The following is a 22,170-nucleotide window of genomic DNA, read 5'->3' as shown; positions in this document are numbered from 1 at the left end:
CAAACAACTCCCGAGGATCAAGATCTTAGCACTGTACAGTCTTAATTAGTATGAAAGAAAGAAGCTTCTTTTTTATATTATACTCACAATTGAAACCTTGGAGAATACTCCTTTTATTTTTTTAAGCATGGTGAACACTAGAAAGTTGCAAGGATGCAGCCATGCAGAATATTGAAGGCTGTTCGTTGCTACCAAGGAAATGGAAAGCACCAGATTTTAACAATTTCCTCCAAGGCACAGCGAATATCTAAATGAATCAGTCTTCTTTGATGCATTTAACCATGGTGGCGACACTAGATAATTGAAAGGATACATAATAATGCGAAGGCTGTTCTTTGTTACCATGGAAATGGTAAAAGTAACATTTCACTTAACAATTTCCTCCAAAACACAGCAGACACAAAAAATAATCAGCCATAACCATCATGGCCCAGTAAGAAAATAATTATTGAAAGATAATAAAATGCTTGTCTTCTGACTCAAATGGGCATCCATTACTGCAAGTCTATTCAGCAGGCCTCTGTCCCAAAACTGAAATATCTTCATAACGCTTCTGTATTTCAGTAACAACAAAAACTTTAGCAACAAAATTGACACAAGCCAAGCAAGAACAAAGTGAAAAGAATACTCGGAGCAAGAGGGAAAAAGCATGGCCTAGGATCCAAACATATACTAGAATGAGCAAAACTTTCATCACGCTTTACGTTGAGAGCTAAAAATTTAAAAGGAACATGACAATTTAAATTCTCAAGATCATCACTGTAGAATAGAACAGACACTTCTTGAAAGTTTTTATATATAGATATAGAAGCAATTTTAGTTCGTCCATACTTAGAGTTGACCAGGAAACTTGTTAAGAGTACTGGAAAAAAGACACATCAAAGAGGAATCAATTTTAACTAAGACTGGCCGCAAGCACACCTTATGCAGCTCAAAATTTAGTAATCATCTTTGTTTATTTTGTGTTTGTGTCATCCTTCTTCTGAGCCAAGGTTGTTTTGCTCCTTGGGAGTCAAGGTTCTTCTCATTCTTAAGACTTTCTTATTATTGATTAAAGGTTCCATATGATGTCGTCTGAAGCAATTACTGCATATTGAGTGCCAGCAGAAGATCCTCTTTTTTGGTGCTATATCTTAACTCTCAAGTAAATAGAATCAGACATTCAGCATTCAACAAGTCAAACATTATCTCATGGATTCTCCTCCTATTAAATCCACCTATCAGAGTTTTGCAAAATATATATGGTCTCGAACTTGGATAAAGGGTAACAATTAAGGTAAGTTGATGTCCATCGTAGAAGCAGTTTATTATGATGAATTCTCTAGGTCTAGCGTTGTCAAGAGTCTTTTCTACTATTGTTAAGACTTGTATGTCCATGTTGGATAAGTATGAGATTAGAGAACCTCTACTTTTAGAAAACTCCTAATTTTCTCTAAAAGACACTGTATTTAGTATTGGAACGAGATGGACCTGAATAGACGGGAATGGATAAACAAGATTCATATAGCCATCTACAACTAATTTAGGATTGAGGTGTAGTTGATTGATTGATCTATTGATTCGTACTGGAATGCTTTCTAGCTAAAACTTCTGCACATGCCTTCTCTCTGCTATACGTCCAGAATTTGATTTCTTCAGGACTTTTGATTACAAGTAGTGTTGAAAACCATAATTGCAGTCAGATATCAACTCTTGTTTAAGCAATCAAAATCAACCCAGCATGCCCAGCAATTCCAGGTCTTTCATAGAGACTGGAAGATACAAAATGGATTATAGATCCTATTATTTTCAAAGGAGAAGCTAGAACTAAGAAAAGGAGAGAGAAAAGGAGCAAATATTAACAGGTTACAGGAATAAAGACATCAAACAACAGGTGCAGAGAAAGAGATGGGTTAGAGTAAATAGAAGAGGGAAAAGAAAGAGGAACAGAAGGAGGGCAGTATGCAGGCTATGTTGCTCGGACTCTTCAAAAATGTCAACGGGTGTGTGCCGGATCCTCCAAAAGTAATGCGGTAGCATTTTTGGAGAATCTGAGCAACATAGACTGCAAGAACTAAGTAAATAGTAGAATCAGTAATGAAATAGTAGAATAGAGCAACTGTTGAAATGAGATGCGAAAGAAAGGGGAGTTTGCAGGAGAAAGACCTGATCATCGAAGAAGAGGAGGAGCTGACAGCAGGGGCAGATGTAGTGTTACTGTTACGAGTTAATCCGAACCCAGGAGCCGAGGCTTAGTCTCAATATATGTGTTAAAATGTTCACTAATTAAGTACGAATAATAGATGTTGGAGTTGGACACGGTAAATCAAATGGCCTGTGGTAGAATCCCGAATTTGAACTCATAATGTTCAAATCTTGGATACGCCTCCTACTGTCAATAGCTAGAAGAAGAAGAATTTGAAAAACCAGAGAAGAAGGAAAAGAAATTTCGATACAGAATCATATTTTGAAACACAAAAGGGTGGGAAGGGAGGTAGAATGTTAAATAGGACAACGTTCCTCAAATTTAGTTTATCTAAGGAATAAAAGCATGTAAACCCCCTATACATTGCAAGCAACAAAGTCAAAGTTACGATTTGTCTTTGGGTTAGCACGCCAAGGACAACATTCACTGTCTTTGACCAATAAATTTGGAAGTGAAAGCTAAAACAAATCAAGTACGGTCCATATCTAACACAGATACCTTTTCCATAATTAGCTAAAACCAAGCTGGTGATAGATGGAATCAATAATCTCTTTCATTTAATTAAAAAAAAAAAAAACTGTCCATACAGTCTATACTATGAAGAACACCCTATCCATACAGTTGGAAAACAAAATTCCTTACATCTCCATTCTAGTTTAGAGCCCTGATAAACTCATCCCAATTATATAACCCATTTTAAACAGCATTCTGAAACATCAATAGCATAACAAACTCTCAAGAATCCAAGTAAAACAAGAAAGAAAAAAATGATAAAAAAGATTGATGAAACATATAACATATAACCTTTTTCTTAAAAAATTCTCAGAAAGAAAAGGAAACAATTAACATACCCCAACATTATTGTGCTCCCAGAGCTTATGAACCCCATAATCCACTGCCTGCAATTAATAAAAACGAAATCAAACTCGGACCCATCTCATAATAATTTACATCACATCGATTCAGATCCAGTTTTAAACATACCCAAATAATGATCCCAAACATAAACACACATAGGAATAATAATAAAGACAATTTTCTGATGTACATAATTAATGGATAGAAGACAGACCCGTTCACCAAGTAAAGCGCCAGCGATAACGAAGGTGACATAGACAGAGTTGCGGCGCATAAGCACTTTGTAAATCCCTTCAAATAGCCCCATTCTGCCTCTGAAAGAGAAATCGAAACTTAGAGAAATGGGATGATTGCCAATGGTGTGCTAAAATACTACTTGCTTTTTTCCACCAACGCTGTATTAACACTATTAAACCTATATCATCCAATTTGGAGTGACCGTTAGACTGGTTCAACTTTGGACCCTTATTTTTTGGTTTCTGGAGAATGTGTGGCATAATTTTTTGAACCACAAAACCATGTCTCTTTTTTTTTTTATCTGGCGTCCGGTACTCGCATTGGAGCCCGATTATATCTGTATTCGCGTCTCGTAGGGCCCGATTTCGGGGGAAGCGCTCCCTGCTAAGAATTTTTTTCATACTCAAGACTCGAATCCGAGACCTCTAGTTAAGGGGAGGAACAACCCCATCTACTGTACCACATTTGTTGCGGTTAACCCATGTCATTTTTGGCTTGAGATACTTTTAGAGATTTAGGAGTTTGGTTTTACAATATTAATTTTTTATGGTTTACGGAAATACGTTATCATGCATAAAAGCTTGTTTAAAATTTTGAGTCGAAAATAGTTTAATAGAAATATTTTATCGTATGCCCAAGTACTCAATTAGAATGTCTAAATTTATCGATATTTTTGCTTTTATAAAAATTACCTTACTACATCAATCTCGGACATTGTCTTTCATGAGCAGTGTTTTCAAAGGCGTTTTTGGAGCGAGTCCAGAAATGTGGCGTACCAAAAACGCTTTGGGGCGTAAATAAAAGCCTTAGATCCATATTGCGAATGCCCTAAAATTTGCGGCATAAGTTCCGGGTGCAAAAGTGTAAGCCCTGGGTGTAAAAGCGTGTGCCCTAGGCGTTAAATTTGATTTTTATTTTAAAAAAAATATTTTTGCTATAGATTATGATTTTTATTATTAGTTAATGATATTTATACTTTATGTTATCATGCTGTAGCGATGTTTCCTAAAATATAAAGCAACTCTCTCATAGAAAATAACGCTGCCATAAATAGGTTTTTTTAGATGATTATGTTTGAAATTGATGGGATAGAGATTTCATTACACTATGTTCCTGAAACACGTTATCCATTTTTTGTCATTGGTCTTACACTTTTTACCCTTCTTCTTTTTTGAAATATATAAATAAAAATCAGTACAAATATTAATTGAGGGTTTGAAGGACAAATAGATGTGAAGATCGATGATGAAGTGAATGATGATTCAATTTAATGATTATCTAGGCTATTGACATTTTTTATGTTGTTACCATTCCCAAATAATAATTATAATAACTTTTTCTATATCATTGGTGATTTATTTGAATTTATTTGCAGAGTTTTAATGAAAAAAAAATTAATTTTGCTTATTTTCTTACTAATAAAATTATAAAATTGAAGATACATGAACATACGCCCCGTTGATTCATGGGACTTCTGCGTAAAACGCCTCACCGCGCGCCTCCTCTTAAAACACTGCTCTTGAGATAGTTCATGTGCTCATGTTTATGTGCGATATTGCCTTGGTGTGAACACTTCAAAGATAGCACTAATTAGGAGGGTATGAACTATAAGGAGTTTTAAAGATAAGGTTACGTCAATATCAACGAAATATAGCTATTTTTTCAAATTATATTTTTGATTGTTTCGTGTTAATTAGAAATAATAAAGTAAATATGTTACTTCCCCGCTTAGAATGAATGTGATAATCACTTTCGTCTCTTTTTTTTTTTCAAACATAGTTGTGTTCAGGAAAAACTAGAAAATTGCACCAAATTAGAAACAAGTAAAAATGTGACAAATGATGTAACTTTCCAATAACCAAATATATTAAACAAAAAAAGGTGGACATTTGCACGATTATCCTTCAAAGGCATTGGTCTTTAATTTTTACCCTTCGCCTAATACCATGAGATTTGAGATTCGAATCTCGGCTCAATTAAAATAAAATCGTAAAGCAGAGTTTCGTAGCAAAGTTAGGCCTATTCGAGCCAAAATTAGGCCTTAGACAGAGTTTCAAACTCTATCTTAAGATTGAGTTTTACGAAATCCAAACCTCTGCCTTGTGATTTTTTTCTTTACTGAATTGGGGTATTAGATGAAGGACAAAAATTAACGACCAGTGCCTTTGAAGGGCAATCCGCACAAAAAAGAACTGTAAGTTGGAACCAACCAAACCAAATTCAGAATTGGGTTGTTGGGCTTTTTAGCCTCGTTAAATTTAAGGGCCTTGGTGAGATAGCCCAGTTTCTGTACTCATGCCTGAGCCCAGCCCACTTGTAGCCCTATATTTAAGATAGCAATCCAGTGGACCAACCTCAACATCGGCGCTTACAAACCCTAATCAGAGGGTTTTCTCTTACAGGTACCTTTCTCATCTACCTCTCTCTCATTCACATTCATTCTTCGTTTTTAGGGTTTGAATTTGCATATACTGATTAAGATTGTAAGAATTTCGTTTCCTTTGGTTGCTGAGAAAACATAAAAAAATAAATAAAAAAATTAGCTGAATGTTTTTCTGTTTTTTGTAATTTTTGATTGACAGGTGAAGTTTGAAGAAGAGATCTTTGAGCCATGAGGTATGAAGGAAGCTCCAAACTTCTGTTTTTTTTTTTTTAACCTCAATATGTTATCTATTTATCTCAGTGTGTTTGTCTCATTAAGTTTTGCTCTGATAATTAATTTTCTGCATGTTTGTAGATTATAAATAATTGGTCCACTTTTCTATGCAATTTATGTGCCTAATGTTATTCGAGAAATGAATTGATTTCATGTTGATTTGGACAACAAAGTCAAAGAGGCCAAAGATATGTTATATGTTCTTTCTTTAATAGTTCAAAGGAATAAGTTATCCCCATCATGTTAATTTTTGTTTCATAGTGCTTCTTTCTAGCTGATATGTTGTAATGCGTATGCAGTTTATGCTGGTCAGTTAATGGTAACAGTAAATGCACTGCAAGATTGTATGGTTATATAAAAAGCAGTTGTCAAACTGCATATGAGACATCAAATTGCCTTGGCATCTAACAGGAAAAGAATGGCTTTATTGTAATCACAAATCAAATATAAAATAATCTGAAGCTTTTCTGCTGTTTGAATCTTGGTTAACAAGCTCATGTTATTAGATAGTATTATTTTGATTATCTCTGAGGCTTTGACAGTTAGTCCCTGAAAATGATACTGTATTTTGTTTAATAAGTAGTTTCTCAATTATTTCCTTCAAACTTATTTTTTTCCCAAAGAGCATCTCTTTTATATTGAAGCCACAAACATTTTGATAGCGGATTTCATGTTAATGGGAAGTGTAATAAATGCTCCTCCTGGGTCCAGCATTGAAATTAGAATTTAGATTTAGATTTTTTTTCATTTTTTATAATTTTCTTTCCTATACGAAATAGTCTGTTTTGTAATATTTGTATTTCAATTATTAAACATGCACTTCTGATGTTCATTTTATGGTATTGCTGATTACCTGTAGTTATGTAGTTTGGTTTTTATTCCTTTACAGTAAGCTCCAAAGTGAGGCCGTCAGAGAAGCTATCTCTGTGATTAAGAATGATTCAGCAGAGAAGAAAAGGAAGTTCAGCGAGACCATTGAACTCCAGATCGGTCTGAAGAACTATGACCCGCAAAAGGACAAGCGTTTCAGTGGATCTGTGAAGTTACCACACATTCCTCGCCCTAAGATGAAGATCTGTATGCTTGGAGATGCTCAGCATGTAGAGGAGGTAATCCTAATGAATATGTTACAGCATGCAGAAAGTTTAACAGTGGCAAACACTATTTCTGAAAGGCTTTTACTGAAATAATAGCTTCTGCTTGCAAGTTGAACAATAAGAATGATTAATTTGTCATTAAATAAGCCCTTAACATGTTTATGCTCATTTGTTCAGCTTTTGATTATGTGTTGCTGTGCTTGCTCTGAGTCAGTTGGTTGCTTTCACTAGCTTTACGTCTCTGCAGTTATCCTACTACTTTTGTGTAGTTCCTTCTACAAATTACTAGTTTCTTGTATCTAGGAAAAGGCAACTAGCTTAGAAGTCCGATGCATCCTAGCTTAGTGAGCCTAATAGCATTTTTCTTCCATTAGGGTGACACAGCTTGTGGATGTCGTTATCATAGTTTAGAGAGGAAATCTTATCAGAAGTCTTTTTTGTCGCGCCTGATGTGACACTTCAATGCCAGCTATTTAGCAGTAGTTATTGATATTGTCTTGCTTTCAGATTACCCAAAAACTGCATGTGTTGGAACCTTTCCTGAATCTTTATTTGTTTTGGAAAGATGATTAAAACTTGTTGCCATATATCTGCAGGCAACAAAGATTGGTTTGGAGTACATGGATGTTGAAGGCTTGAAGAAGCTTAACAAAAACAAGAAGCTGGTGAAGAAGCTTGCAAAGAAATACCATGCTTTCTTGGCTTCAGAATCTGTCATCAAGCAGATTCCCCGTTTGTTGGGGCCTGGTCTGAACAAGGCAGGCAAGTTAATAGATTATCTTAATGCTTTATGTACTGTTAGTTCTGGGATGCTGCTTTTCTTCATCCAGGAGAAAGGTGTGTTTGTCAGTTTCTGTCAGGACCAATCATGTCGTTGTGGTGGTTTATTCCATCCTGTACACCTTTAAGTTCATATCTGAGTGGCTTTGTCCATTTGTAAATGCAGGTAAGTTTCCCACCCTTGTTACACACCAGGAGTCGCTTGAATCCAAGGTTAATGAGACCAAGGCTACAATCAAGTTTCAATTGAAGAAGGTGCTTTGCATGGGAGTTGCTGTTGGAAACATGGATATGGAGGAGAAACAGATCTTCCAGAATGTGCAAATGAGTGTCAATTTCCTTGTGTCATTGCTGAAGAAGAATTGGCAAAATGTGAGTGCATCTGGTGTCCCAGTTTAGCGATCTCCACTTAAGTTTGCAATGTTTTACTCTACAGAGGATTGTTCTTTTTCATTCCATTCCATTCCTTGTTTAATTCAGTTCTAATTTTCTGTATTTTTTGGTCAATGCAGGTGAGGTGCTTGTACTTGAAGAGCACCATGGGAAAAACCCAACGTATCTTTTAAGGAGATTTTTGTTTCATCGTTGTAAAATTTCAGGCGTTCTGGTTGTGTGAGCTGTCGACACTCCTGAAAATTTTGGGTAGTTGCCGTTTTTGTTCTGTTTGAATATTATAAAACTATTAGGGATTGGTTTGCTTTCAACTTTTCTCTTGCTTAACTATGTTATTACTGATTGAAATAGCGTCCAAGATACCAATTTCTTCTCTTAACCTAATTGGCCTATCTCAACTTGGTGTCCTCAGTGGCAAAAATGTATGAGGGGATCTATGCGATTATACCATAATTAATATATTGGGTTGTAGCTAGTTTGAAAAGAGATAGTAATCGATGGTAATTTTATTTCATAACGTTAGTTTTTACCTAAAAATGTCTAGGTTGTCAAGTTAAAACTTAGAATAATAATTAAACCTTTTAAAATTTAGAACTCTTTGATTGAAATTTACTTAATCATCCATTCTGGTTATAGTTCCTTGATTTACGACGAGTTTGAAAGTCCCTCTTTTGTATTTTCTGTTTTGTGTAATATTATTTTGTTTTATCTTGCGAAAAGTGAAACCAAAAAGGATGTTTTGGAGACACCCTCGAGGTGCGTTTTCTAAAGAAAGCTTTAATTAAAAGGTAAGGAGGTATTGTAGGAGGTATTATTGTCCAAAAAATTATTTCCTAAGAGCTTGTAAAAGCAGCATGTACAAAATACTTTGAAAATGTAGGCTTTGTTTCATTGCCCCCTACAAATTACCCTCTAGTATTAGCCAATAACCAAGTAGGACGGTCCCCTCGTGTGCCTAATCAAAAGAACACGCCATTCCAGTACTTAGATAAAAGCTTAATAGCCATTACTGTAGTGTCCATTATTTCATTACAGCACTTGGCTAATAATTGCCCACTATGGCGATCCAATATGGGAAAAGTCTTAGTGGCGGGTATAAATCATCATCATTGAACTTGCGCTTATGTACTAAAGTATCAAACTAAAATATCAATTAAGTTTCTATCTTTTTGAAACTGTTCATTTATGAATTAGTTATGTAAAAGTTATTAATGTGAGAAGTTGTTATGTAATGAATAATATTATAGGATTAATTCTTTGGTTGTTATCTTAATATCCATTTAAGATCTGACTTAAAACAGACAACTAGAAAACCACCAAATGTGATGAAATTTTCAGCTACGTTAATCTGTTTTGGCCCATTCAAAACTTCCTTTTCGGGTGTGGTGGACAATTGAATCAAAAGAATTTGGCACTTTGAGGAAAAGAGTACTCCCTTCGTCTCAAATTAATTGTCACTTTTTTTGCACGCCCTTTAGTAATATTAATTAGGAAGAGTATTTTAATAACTTCGCTCTTATTTATGTCTAAGTTACCAAAAAACAAATAATTTAAGACAACTATTTTTAATAATCACGATAAATAATTTGACACAAAGAGAGAGTACAAAAATAAAACGGAAAAGGTCCATATATGCCCAAGGACTATGCGAAATTGCACGCATTTGCCCGTAGTTTAAAGGTCAGTCCGCTCATGCCCCTAACATTACGTTTTGCGTCATTCATGCCCTCGAGTTAACGGAAACCTGGCAAAAATATTGGAGGGCAAATCTGTGCAGTCAAGCATAGTATAGGGGCATATTTGATCCACTGAAATTTCTAAATATTATGGCACAAACGCAACAATATGGCACAAAATATCACTGCATTCCAAAACATAAAAAACATCTGCAATTACAATCCATGCATCCACCATTACATTACATCTGAATCATATAACTAAAATATCAAATGCAATTACAACCATCATTTAAAGATTGTTTTCACAAACAAGAGCACCATTTTACCTTTTTAAAAGATTTATTTTATTAATGATAATATTTATTTTTTTTTCAATTAGTTGATGACTTGGATAGTTCTTTCTAGATATTTTTCGTTTTCACAGTCTCAATATCTACACGATAATGCATGCAACAACTTCTTATTGTACCAATAGTTCTTAGATTTTTTTTTTTTTGCAGTGCACTTTATGCTAGCCAATGATTTTTTGGTACTGCATTTTGAAACTCCACATTTATCGTGCAACCCACACTTTGCTGTCTTATTCTTTCACTTGTTTATGAAATGTCGGAAGCTTCGAGCTCTTCAAATAATTGTGGAAGAGTTCGTCACTCCATCTCACATCATGGACTCCAAATAATTCTACTAAATTTATGTTATGCGGGAAACCGCGAAAGGGCGACCACATTAAATTTTATGTAAGACCATATAAATACCTAAAATGTAATATTCTCTCTATTATTGCTATCAAAATTTAAAGATCAAGGGAGACCTTTTTTCATGTCATGTTTAATGTAAGTTATCTCTTTTTCTTCGTGATTTTTCGTAAAATCCAGAATGAATTTTTTTTTTTTTTTATGTTTATACTTTGAGCGGTAGTTGTAAAAGGCATACGATTATCGTATAGATATTGGGACTGGAAGACTAAAAATCTAGAACGAACTATTCAGTCATCAACTAATTGAAAAAAGAAGAGATATTATCATTAGTAAACAAATCTTTTGAAAAAGGTAAAATGGTGCTCTTGTTTGTGAAAAACAATCTTTAAAAATGGTTGTAATTGCATTTCATCTTTTAGTTGTATAATTTAGATGTAATGTAATGGTGGATGCATTTAATTATAATTTCAAATGTTTTTTATGTTTTGGAATGCGGGATATTTGTGCCATATTACGTTTTTGTGCCATAATATTTAGGAATTTGACCAGGATCAAATATACCCCTATACTATGTGGGCTATAAATTTGCCCTCAAATATTTTTGCCGTTCGTTAACTCAAGGGCATGGGTGACGAAACGTACCTACAGGGTATGAGCGGACGACCTTTTTAAACAACGAATTAAATGCGTGCAATTTCGCATAGTCTGCGAGCATATATGTACCTTAACCGAAAATAAAATGAAGCAAAGGGATAGAGGTAAAGACGCCCGTTGTAATTCGAATAATGCTAAAGAGAAACCCGTGGGCGGTAGGTTTTAGGGTGTCTTATTATGGCTAATCTCCCACAAAACTTCTTATATATATATATTTGAAGGTTGACACTTTTGACAGTGCCAACACATTGCTTTTGCTCCCTTTGGAGTCTTATTGAGTCTCTGCTCCTCGTTTACTCCGCCTTACTCCTCCAACCAGTAAGTTTTCCTTCAATCTTTAAACACTGTTCTTGTCCAACAGTTTAAAAAAAAAAAAAAAAAACTTTTCTTTTTGTTTTTTAAACTTTTGGGTTGTGGTTCTGAACTTGTGTGGTTCATGTGAATATTTCGTGTTATGCTATGTAGATGAGTTCTGAGAATTGGGTTTGTCTTGTTTTGGTGATGGTTGTTGAAATTGTCAATTTTTCGTTTTCATTTCTTGGTGAAATTTATGATATATGATTAAAGGTTGGATCTTGAATGGTAGTTGGATTTTGGGTGTTTGAAACTTTTTGTAATTCTTTGGATTCTAAATTCAATTTAATCCCTTTTTTTTTTTTTTTTTTTTTTTTTTTTTTTTTTTGTTTACAAGTTTGATTTTAAACATGCTTTTTTTCCTAAATGACATGCAGATGGAAAGTGGCATCGAGACTGGCCTAAATGTTGATGATTTTGTGATTCATTTACTGAAATAAATGTACAGTAGGTTCTGTACCTTGAAATTTCAGGGTATAAACTATAAAATACTCAAGACCTAAAAGAATTTAGGTAGTAACTGAGAAAACTTGAAGAAGAATTAAACATGCCCTGTCAGATTCTTGAAATGTCTGTCATGTATTACTTTCATCTAAAATGGAAGTTAGACATATCCATTGGTCTGATTAAGCTTTATGGCGATGTCTCATGGTGTATTAAGCACATGACAATGTAAAACAGGTCCTTTTTTTTTTTTTTTTGCTTTCATTTTGTGTGTCATCTGCATATTTGTATCTTGTGTCATTCACATGGTCTTGAAATGGTAGAAATGATGTACTTTACATTTCCTAGAACTTAGAAGAGCTGTATATATCCTAAGCTTAGGTCCATGGACCATGATATGGAGCTTCGAGTGAAGAGCAGAAAGCCACTCGCTTGCTTCTTCTCATAATGCTCCAAACATTTAAAATGCCTTGCTATCTTAATATTGGACAAATCAGATATCCATTTATTTCATTTTAGCACAGGGCGTACATTATTGAATGTCAAATTGGTTCTCGCTCGCAGATAGCAGGTCAATGTATAAAGTTGTTAGTTGGAGTAATAATTATGTCTTCATATGATTTTCTTTTCACCATTTATGTTTAAGACAAATCAGAAATGTAAACCCTGCTAGTAGCTTAGTTGTTTTCTTGATATGCAACATTGATTGGTGAAGATAAAAATTCAAGTTTATTTGTCTTGTCTTGAATTTGGATTCAATAGTTGAATACTTCGATTTATACACTGTCATTCTACAAGAGAGCATTGATCAATTTCGAGCACCAACAAGACATTATTTGTTGAACACTAGCACCTCTATCGATTCATGTGTTGTGAGTAATTAAACAGCTCTGTTTTTATCAGGTAAACATGTCGACTGTCGGACTTCCTGCCACCTGTATGGTAAAAATTGCTCCTCGGACCCAACCAAAGAGCGGCTTTGTTAAGAGTCCATCGTCTCTCGGGTCAGCAAGGAGCATTTCTAAAGCCTTTGGATTGAAAGCTAGCTCTGGCTTTAGAGTATCAGCATCAGCAGTCTATAAGGTCAAGTTGGTTTGTCCAGATGGCGTTGAGCATGAATTCGAGGCACCTTCGGATACTTACATCCTTGATGCAGCTGAGAATGCTGGAGTCGAACTCCCTTATTCTTGCAGGGCCGGTGCGTGCTCAACATGCGCGGGGAAGATTGTATCAGGGTCTGTTGATCAATCGGATGGATCTTTTCTGGATGATAATCAAATGGAGGAGGGGTATGTGCTCACCTGTGTTTCTTACCCAACCTCAGATTGTGTAATTCATACTCACAAGGAATCTGATCTTTACTAGTTATTTATTTCAAATTATGTGTATTATCAGTCTTGTTTAAGGTGAAGCAGTTAAAAGTATTGCTCTGTTCTTGAGAATTTTTATGTGTAGAGTTTGGATGATGTTTGTGTTATGAAACCTTCTTTTAAGCTCTTATTGCTCATAGATTTCAATTTTGCCTAATAGCCTATCAGGTGTAGATTTCAATCAGGAGAGGGGTCCTTTCTGGACCAAGGGATCATCAGAAATTGAAAGAAGCAAGAGAGTTTGAAATCAGGAATATTTACAAGCTCAAAATATTCGAGCATTTCTAAAAATGTTTCAAGTATTCAAAAATCCGGGAAAGAAGGCAAATCAAGAATCTAAAATGTTCAAACTCAATATAACTTGTCAAACCCTTTTACTGGATATGTATGTTTATTCATTATTAGTCATTTAATAGAAGCTTGCTTGAACTCAACTACGGCTGACTTGGTAGAGAGATCTTACAATTTTAACTGTACAATGAAAACCATCAAATGAACAAAAGCAATATAACCACCCATCCTATTTCATTTCTCAGCTGAGAGGTACTCCTTTAAAATAGCACTATTACTAATAAACAGCACATTCCTCTTGACTTTATCAGCAATCCATTCCTATCCTGTGCATATCTCCAACTCAGCTCCAACGTTTCTTACTTTCACCGAGATAATTGGGACGGTTTTAAAAAATCTAATTTTAGTTATAACTATAATTAAAAAAATTAGTATGATACAGATTTCTTGTAAAAATCAATCGAACCAAGTCACTGACACCTATCAACCACAAGAATGCCTATCTTTCTCCAGTAGAAAAACCAACCTAAAGTTAACTCTTTTTGTTGCTTCTCAGTTCTCAGCCCAATTAACAACTCTAAGAGAGTTGAACAATGGTTACCTGTGGAGGCCTAAAACACATCTTTGAGAAACCATTCTCAGAAAATTCAACAATTCTTGATTCCCCTTCATCATGGAACCAAATTAAATCCATGAAACCCATTAAAGATTCCTCCTTTACAGAGCTTTTTGAAGAATCACATTTCAAAGATAACATCTCTGAATCTCTTGTCTCTTCTTTTTCTTCTAATAATCTCCCTCCATTGTCCTCATCATCATCAACATGTTCTTCTTATAGTAATTCTTCTTCATTTTCGCTCGAAACAATTCACCAATCTGGTATTGAAGGAAAAAATAGAGACCCCATTTATCCACCAACCAGCCTGAAAAAACATTACAAGCATAGTGATAGTTTTTCTTCAAGAAATTCAGATAGTTTATCATTATGTACAGAAGGCCTTGGATTTGAAAGCTCTGATGATGTTGAAGATCTTATGAATGATTTGGGTAATGAAGAAATAATTAGATCAACAAGTATTAACTATGAATATTCTAAGATTAGATCAAGAACAAATAAAGGGTCATTATTGCCTCCTCCAATTTCTTGCATTGGAAGAAATGGAAAGCCTTGGGTTAGTTTTAAATCACTTAGAGAAAATGGTAGGTTTATTCTCAAGGAGGTTAGAATTCCTGAGTGGGAATTCTTGCATGCATGCAGAGAAGATGGACGTTTGAAGCTACATATTGTTCAGTCTGATGATGAATTTCTAGAGGAAGATGAAGAGTATGATGATGATGATTCAGAGGATGTTGAAGAAGATGAATCAAGTGAAGAGGTAACAAATGATGATGACGATGACAACGATTATGATGATGATGATGAAAAGAAAAGAGAAGAGAGAGAATCTTGCTGAATAACAATCTAGGAATTGAAGAATAGGTACTCATAAAGCAGAGACGGAGTCAGAATTTGAAGTTTATGCGTTCAAGATTCTAGTCCTTCTGAGTTAGTGAGTTCTAAATTAATAATTTATACATATTTGATAAAATTTAAAGACAAATACAAGATTTAGATCAAAGTATTGGATTTGGTAACAGAAGCTCTAACTCCGCGCTCTGCATAAAAGGGTGTTTGCTAATTTTTGTTTATGTCTTTCAACTTTGAGAATAAAAAGAGAAACTGGAAATGTAATACTGAATTCTCTAGATTTAAATGTTTTAAAGTACCACACCTTGTGGCGTGATCATGTTAAGGTAGCAAGAGAGGTCTTGTAAAAAGAGAGTAGCGTTCATGGGGTAAAAGTACCACACCTTGTGGGGTGATCATGTTAAGGTACGTAATTGTAATTCCTTTACATTTCCGAGCATTAATAAGAAAAGAGGAGTACTCGATTTCATGCTCTAAATAAAAGTTTGAATTGTGTAGCTTAGCATTTGCAGTTACAACTTTGCACTTTTGTTTTGTGATACTGTGTTCCATATCCGATTTGAGCCGAACTAATCCAAATTCACATCGAAAAATCTCACATGCTAAAATTTTTCTTACCAATGCAACAGTACCGTCTTTGCAATAATCTAGAAAAGTTTTTCTCCTTTACATGCCCCTTTCCATTGTTTCCAAGCTCATTTTATTCGAAAAAATGAAAGAAAAAATAAATTAAAATATATTATCCATTATCTTAAAATTCGTGTTTTGATATCTTAACTAATGCTCTTTTCTCGTAAAGATGTTAAATACGAAGATAATATCTTAGATGACCACTCAACTAAGAGTAGTTCTCTTGGAAAGTCACTTAACTTTATTTTATAACTCAAAAGTCACTCAATTATTCTATTTCACTTAGAAAGTCATTCAACTTTGTTTTATAATCAAAAAGTCACTACACTATTGGTATTTCACCTAAAAAGTCACTCAACCAATTTAAATGGCTTTTTCATTAAATTTTGCTAACAAGAAAATTTTATCTTAAGCTAAATTTTTAAGAAATAAAAAGGTACCCGTTTTAATTATTTTGTTGACCCGCCCACTTGATCCTAGCCGCTAAAATTATATTGGTCAAGTATATATTTACGACAACCCTTCTATTATACTCTTATCAAATAAATAAAATAAGTTTGTAACTCTACGACCTCCATACCCTCTTATTTAAGGTCATGTCCTCAGTAAGCTAAAGTTGCGCCATGTCCAATCTGATACCTCTTCCCTCTACCTCTCTTCATACTCACTATATCCAACCTCTCACATTTCATCATTGGGGCATCTATGCATCTCCTCTTCAAATGTCCAAATCATCTTCACCTCCTGTCACACCCCAACTTTTAATAGGGCATGATGGGCACTCGACCCTTACTTAGGGCCAAGCGAACCCGCTAGTTCTCGTTATACTCATAATCTTACTGGACTCTTAAATCATGAGATGAGTGCATAATGAAAGCTTTTCAAAAAAACATGCTTTTCGTTTTCTCAAATCAAGTAAAAATCTGTGAATCATATGAAATTTGTGACGTAATGCATAATGATACATCGACTTCTGAGAGCGAAACATAAAGCCGACATGCTTCATATTTGTGACTACGTACGCAAAGTCTCTAACATAAATCAAGATACCATAACATAGATACCTGCGACTCAAGAACAACTCGGAAGGAAATGGAGCTCGCCAATCCGGTGAACATCTTCTACTAATATCCTCTGCTCGTACATATACACACGTGGCATGAAACGCGAGCGTCCACGAAAGGACGTCGGTACGAATAATGTGCGAGTATGTAAGGCATGAATAACAACATAATATAGATATGGAAGGTAACATGGAATAAGAGAGATAACACGTACATCCGGATGCCTTATAAGGCGGATGTCATGCGTACGCCGACTTTTAAAAAAAAAAAACTTTTCTTGCATACATATATAAGATCATCATCATAACGTGCCGGCCTTTCGGGACTCGGTGTGTAACGTACCGAATCACTTTTGGGACTCGGTGTGTAACGTACCCGGCTTTTCGGGACTCGGTATGTAATATGCCGACCGCCTTTGGACTCGGTGTGTAGTACCAGTGATCGGTGGTTGCCTGACAGGTGCGGAAATGCCGCCGACTATAGCGCGGCTCGGTGTGAGAAAATACGTACATATATATAAGCGTGCGCGAGAGCCCAATCAAAGCTATGACTCTATCGGAGTGACGTAAGGTCGGTGACCTCGATTTTCATTATGGAATTATCATCGTCGCTATATCTCACCTCAAGGAACAATTATTATAAGGTGAGATCAACAACAATGAATAAAATCGAGACAATCATGAAATAAGCTCGTGATCTCATAATAGTATTAACATAAGCTTTGGAATTTCTAGAATTAAAATCATCATCATCATAGAAACATTCTCATCTTTAACATCGTCATTCATATTGTAAAAACATGTCCGTTGTTGTTGTCATAAAAGCTTATAGAATCATAAATCTTTGACTCGAAAAATAGGAACATTTTGGAAAATATTTATGGATTATCAAGAAAAAAGTCATGCCTTTGAATCATGAATTCTAACTTTTGGAAGTAAGGAGGTTATGAAACATAGGAGTTTCTAGAAATAGGATCATCGTCATCACAAAACACGTTTATCTTTAGCATCATAAGAAATCTATGAATCATGAATCTTTAGTAAGAATATTCTTGGAAAATATTTATGGATTCACATAGAGGGATCATGGGACATTTGGAAAACACCTATTGGATTCATAAGAAAGCGAATCATGCCTTTAGAAAGCGGACTAAGCCTTAACATACCTTTACTACTCGACTTTCCAACTTGCTTCTGTCGCGCGATTTATTTAGGATCGTTCGTCATCTCATAATCTACATAGGCAACCATTCGTATTATCATTAGGCTCATTGTCACACTCTTATCTTAAGTCTCTAAATAAATTCTTTAAGTCCGCCGAAATTCGACAAAGATCTCCCCTATTTATATGCCTAGCCCGAATTCTCAATACCAACAATCAACAACCAATAACAACAACAAAACAACAACAACCTCATTACTACCAAAATATTCCATCAAATACTCCACATGATATTTTCCCCAACTCTCCACAAACGAACATATAATTATTCCATAAATTTATCTCCGTAAATAAGCCTTAAATGATACCAAAAGAGAAAGATGCATACCTTACTTCCGATAATACCGCGATATCTCCAATACTTGCCTTACTCCCAAGCCACAAACAACAACACAATATTATAATCGTAACTATACACGGCGAACCCGAATCCGAGATTTTTACTTAACTCGCGTCGAAATTCAATGGAGGGAAGGTTGGAGAACTTTCTAGAATTGTTGGGAAATATTTTCGGGCTGATTTCTTGGTCGAAACGAGGGGTTAAACCCTTTATATAGTTGCTCCGAAGTCACCGAAAGAAGATCGTTCACCCCCCCCATCGAAGAAGCCATCGTTCATCCTAAAATTATTTCGAGACTCCAAAATTTTATACACCGATCTCTTTATTCGCATACTTGACATGTCCAAAAACTCATACATACCGTATAACTTATTCAACATCCCAAACTCACGAAACTTATTTTTTTTTTTCCGATTCGTTTAACCTCCAACCTTCGCGCACTTACTTATCACTTGTTAAACATAACATAAATACTTATAACTTCAAACATAATCTCCGTCCTTTGAGCTTATGTGAATAACCTATGATGCAACTTAACGCACGAGAATACGGAATGTAACATCCTTCCTTTTCAACATTCGTCCTCGAATGTTAAAATAAACGAAACTCACGTCATAATCACTATCAACTCTTCCATTCTTATTCAAAACCTTTTCTTTGTCTCGCGATATCATCACTTTGTTCTATATATCTCGTATGTTTACTATGTCCTTCTTATTATCTCTCTTGACTTATCTTGTCGTACTCTTACTCTCTTCCTTATCTCTTCTCAAGTTATCATATCTTACCATAGACAATTCTATAACCTTTATCACCTCGTCGCTTTTCTTCTTCTCTCTCGTAAAAACCGTAATGCCATTAGACACAATTCCACCGCTAATACTTTTTTTTTCCCTTTAGTACCCATTCTTTCGAACTCGTAGCATCGTCATCCTCGCGTTCCTTTTATAGCAACCGGGTCGATCATTGCGGTATTTTATTTTCCGATTGGTATAGCACCGAAATTTCCTTTCACCCTACGCTTTACTCGATTCTCTCTTTTCTTTTTCTTTTAATAAGAGTCCTTATGCTAAGTACGGCTATCGGTAATTCGTATACTTACACACAGAGTATCTTGAATCCTCCTTCAATGATCTTCTTCCTTTAATTCTATCATAATCGATGCCGTTGCATCTATTTTCTACGACTTAATCATTCAATTGTCATTCGCATTTGTTTTGTAGTCTCCATTTCTTCGGGTGGTCATACCATAGTAAGATCGTAGTTATTCCAATATCTTGTCAATCTTTGTCCCCTTCACCGGAATATTGTTCAATTTCTTTTCGTCCTCACGAATTATTTTCAGTCCAATCTCAAAGATACCCTTCAATCACTCTATTCCTTTTGCCGATTAACCCTTAGATCTTATTGAACTCGCTTCTACAAAAATTCTCACTTCAAACTACATCTGTTTTTCATATCTGAGTGCGTTTAGAATCTTTGCACTCTATTCACTCGCTCCCTCCTTATGAATCTTACCTTACGGTGCTTTCAATCTCAAGCCTAATATGTTCCTTTCATCAATTCACTTAATGTCCATGCTGAAATGTATAACGATAACACTATACCATTTTCGTATAACTCTCACTTTTTGTTTTAGGGTCTATACTTGTCACATCTTAGGATTCATCGTTTCAATATCTACATTTATATTTTCCTTACTCACTTCCCCCCTTTAGGGGTCTTACTTGTACTATTCTCAAATCCATTACCTCACTTGACCTTGAACTCACGTATCCCTTTCCTCAATTCCCTTATTGACCGCATCATATTCATGCCATTTCCGTAATTTATAAAAGCAGAATTCATGTGTGAAGTCTTAACATACTCATCTTCATAGCTACTTAACCCAAAGAATTCGGCCGACATAAAGCACCCCAAGCAAGGATGTACTTTGCTTAGCTCAACCGCGTTAATTACGAGTCGACGCCACATCCGCTCCAATTAATGCTACTCCGTCCCACGGGGATACTCAAAATAATAGTATGTCTAACCGTCCGTACCATCCATGTAGTGTCACTTATCCTATTCTTCAATAGTCGGCATTCACCGTAGCGTCATTTTCCCCTTTTCTTTCCATCTCAAGTTATTTCTCTCTTTCCCCGTAATCGACTTATAGCAACCGTAAATGCATTTCCCTTAAACCGCCATCTCGTCTTATCAAGGATCTAAGTCCCACGCGCAACTAATGCCCTTGTACCTCATGCTCTTTTATTCTCGTGTCGTACTCGCATTGATTTCGAAGCCAATCATAATCATATCTTTACTTGTCATTGGTGATAGCCTTACCTTATCGCTTTATCGTCATGTGGTGAACTCATAACTCATAGCCACATTTTTCTTTCCTACCTTATTCCTTTATGTACTTTTTGCTTGTTCGTCTTAGATAGAAGGTATCCATAGGAGACGCATCTTCCTTTTCTCATAATACGACTACTTCTTAAGCTTCGTGTACTTCGTATGTTTCCTTTTTCTTTCTATACCTATACTTACTCCTTTTTATAATTAATCCTTTATTCCTCGCACAAGGAACCCTATTCTTAACTCAAAAGACCGCTTTGTCCTTCAAAATATATTACTTCTATACAATCCATTCTTCGCTTCCAACACTTATTCTACTCATTCCCTCTCATCCTTATTATCGATCCTTTTCCTAACAATCGTTCTATTTAGTCATTCATCTTTCCGTAGTCTTGGTCTTTTACATCCACCAAAATATCATTCGTGATCTCAATTCTCCGCCACTACTTTGCTAGGTCACCTTTCTCTCGATTTCTTTTTCGAGTTGACTTTCTCTTCCCTCACGCTATCATTCCCGTCATCGCGAAACCTCTATGCCGAACTTTCCCTAACAAGGTCTTATAAGCTTTCTTATCCATCGCTTCATGGCTCGCTTATTGGTTTCACACACCGCATTCACTCTCTATTCACATAGAACATGTCACCTCTTTAGTCGTTTCCTCGCTATACTTTACTTACTTTGTATTACGGTTCTTGCTACGTTCTCATTATATCCTAATCATAATCAATTCTATAGAGTGCCACTTCTTGCTCTTATTCGTAAAGCGCTTATAAACCGAATAAACCTCGTGGAGTAAGCATACTTAACTCCGTAACTCTTTCGATTGACCCTATTACACTTGCCACATAAGTTGTCTTACCAAGTTATTCACATTCGTTATAAACCTTCGTATTCTATGCCCCTATCTCTCGTCATGTCGTTACTTCATTTTACTAATAGACTCGTCGTATTTCACTTGTGCTTATCCATCCCAATCGATACTTCGTATCACACTCTATTGGAGTTAACCTTTCTCTTTTTAAATCATATTTTAGTACTACCAATCTTCCCAATTTTCTCTGGTATTTCTCTTTATCATAAATACCCTTCCATGTAATCATCCTTACCTTCCTTTTTCCTTTCACTTCTGGTTATCTTTTAATGCTTCCTTTCCTTTTTGCACTCTAGTTCTGTCCTTGGTCTTCTTTGGATCTCAATTTTAATATGTTCTATTTAGCTTAACTCAACGATACTTTCATAGTTTGCCTTAAGTCCTTGCACTCTTATCATTCCCTAACATTCTAACTCGAGTTGCCTTGCACTTTCTCTCAATTTATCTGTAATATCATAGGCGTATGTCCTTCGCTTATCACCTTACCTTTGGCCTCAACTCTTCGCGTAGTCCCTTCATATCAGACGCTTCTTTATTAA

General features: G+C 35.4%; 3 protein-coding genes across 3 annotated transcripts; 2 read left to right on the top strand and 1 right to left on the bottom strand.

Moving 5' to 3' along the window:
* Positions 1 to 298: 298 nt before the first annotated feature.
* On the bottom strand, positions 299 to 3,547 carry LOC132052711 (cytochrome b-c1 complex subunit 9, mitochondrial). The gene is made up of 3 exons (XM_059444362.1): positions 3,258 to 3,547; positions 3,037 to 3,084; positions 299 to 553 (listed from the first exon to the last, which is right to left on the bottom strand). The coding sequence occupies exons 1-3, from the start codon at positions 3,348 to 3,350 to the stop codon at positions 506 to 508; spliced, it is 189 nt and encodes a 62-aa protein (XP_059300345.1). The 5' UTR covers positions 3,351 to 3,547; the 3' UTR covers positions 299 to 505.
* A 2,020-nt stretch (positions 3,548 to 5,567) lies between these two features.
* Positions 5,568 to 8,554, top strand: LOC132052710 (large ribosomal subunit protein uL1z-like). Its single transcript, XM_059444361.1, has 6 exons — positions 5,568 to 5,682; positions 5,863 to 5,896; positions 6,826 to 7,045; positions 7,630 to 7,795; positions 7,980 to 8,185; positions 8,326 to 8,554. The coding sequence occupies exons 2-6, from the start codon at positions 5,892 to 5,894 to the stop codon at positions 8,377 to 8,379; spliced, it is 651 nt and encodes a 216-aa protein (XP_059300344.1). The 5' UTR covers positions 5,568 to 5,682; positions 5,863 to 5,891; the 3' UTR covers positions 8,380 to 8,554.
* A 4,355-nt stretch (positions 8,555 to 12,909) lies between these two features.
* On the top strand, positions 12,910 to 13,488 carry LOC132052709 (ferredoxin, root R-B1-like). Its single transcript, XM_059444360.1, has one exon. The coding sequence runs from the start codon at positions 12,945 to 12,947 to the stop codon at positions 13,398 to 13,400; it is 456 nt and encodes a 151-aa protein (XP_059300343.1). The 5' UTR covers positions 12,910 to 12,944; the 3' UTR covers positions 13,401 to 13,488.
* Positions 13,489 to 22,170: the final 8,682 nt, after the last annotated feature.

Source organism: Lycium ferocissimum, chromosome 4 (assembly GCF_029784015.1).
Source record: "Lycium ferocissimum isolate CSIRO_LF1 chromosome 4, AGI_CSIRO_Lferr_CH_V1, whole genome shotgun sequence".
Taxonomy (NCBI): domain Eukaryota; kingdom Viridiplantae; phylum Streptophyta; class Magnoliopsida; order Solanales; family Solanaceae; genus Lycium; species Lycium ferocissimum.
This window is presented reverse-complemented; position numbering and strand designations above follow the sequence as displayed.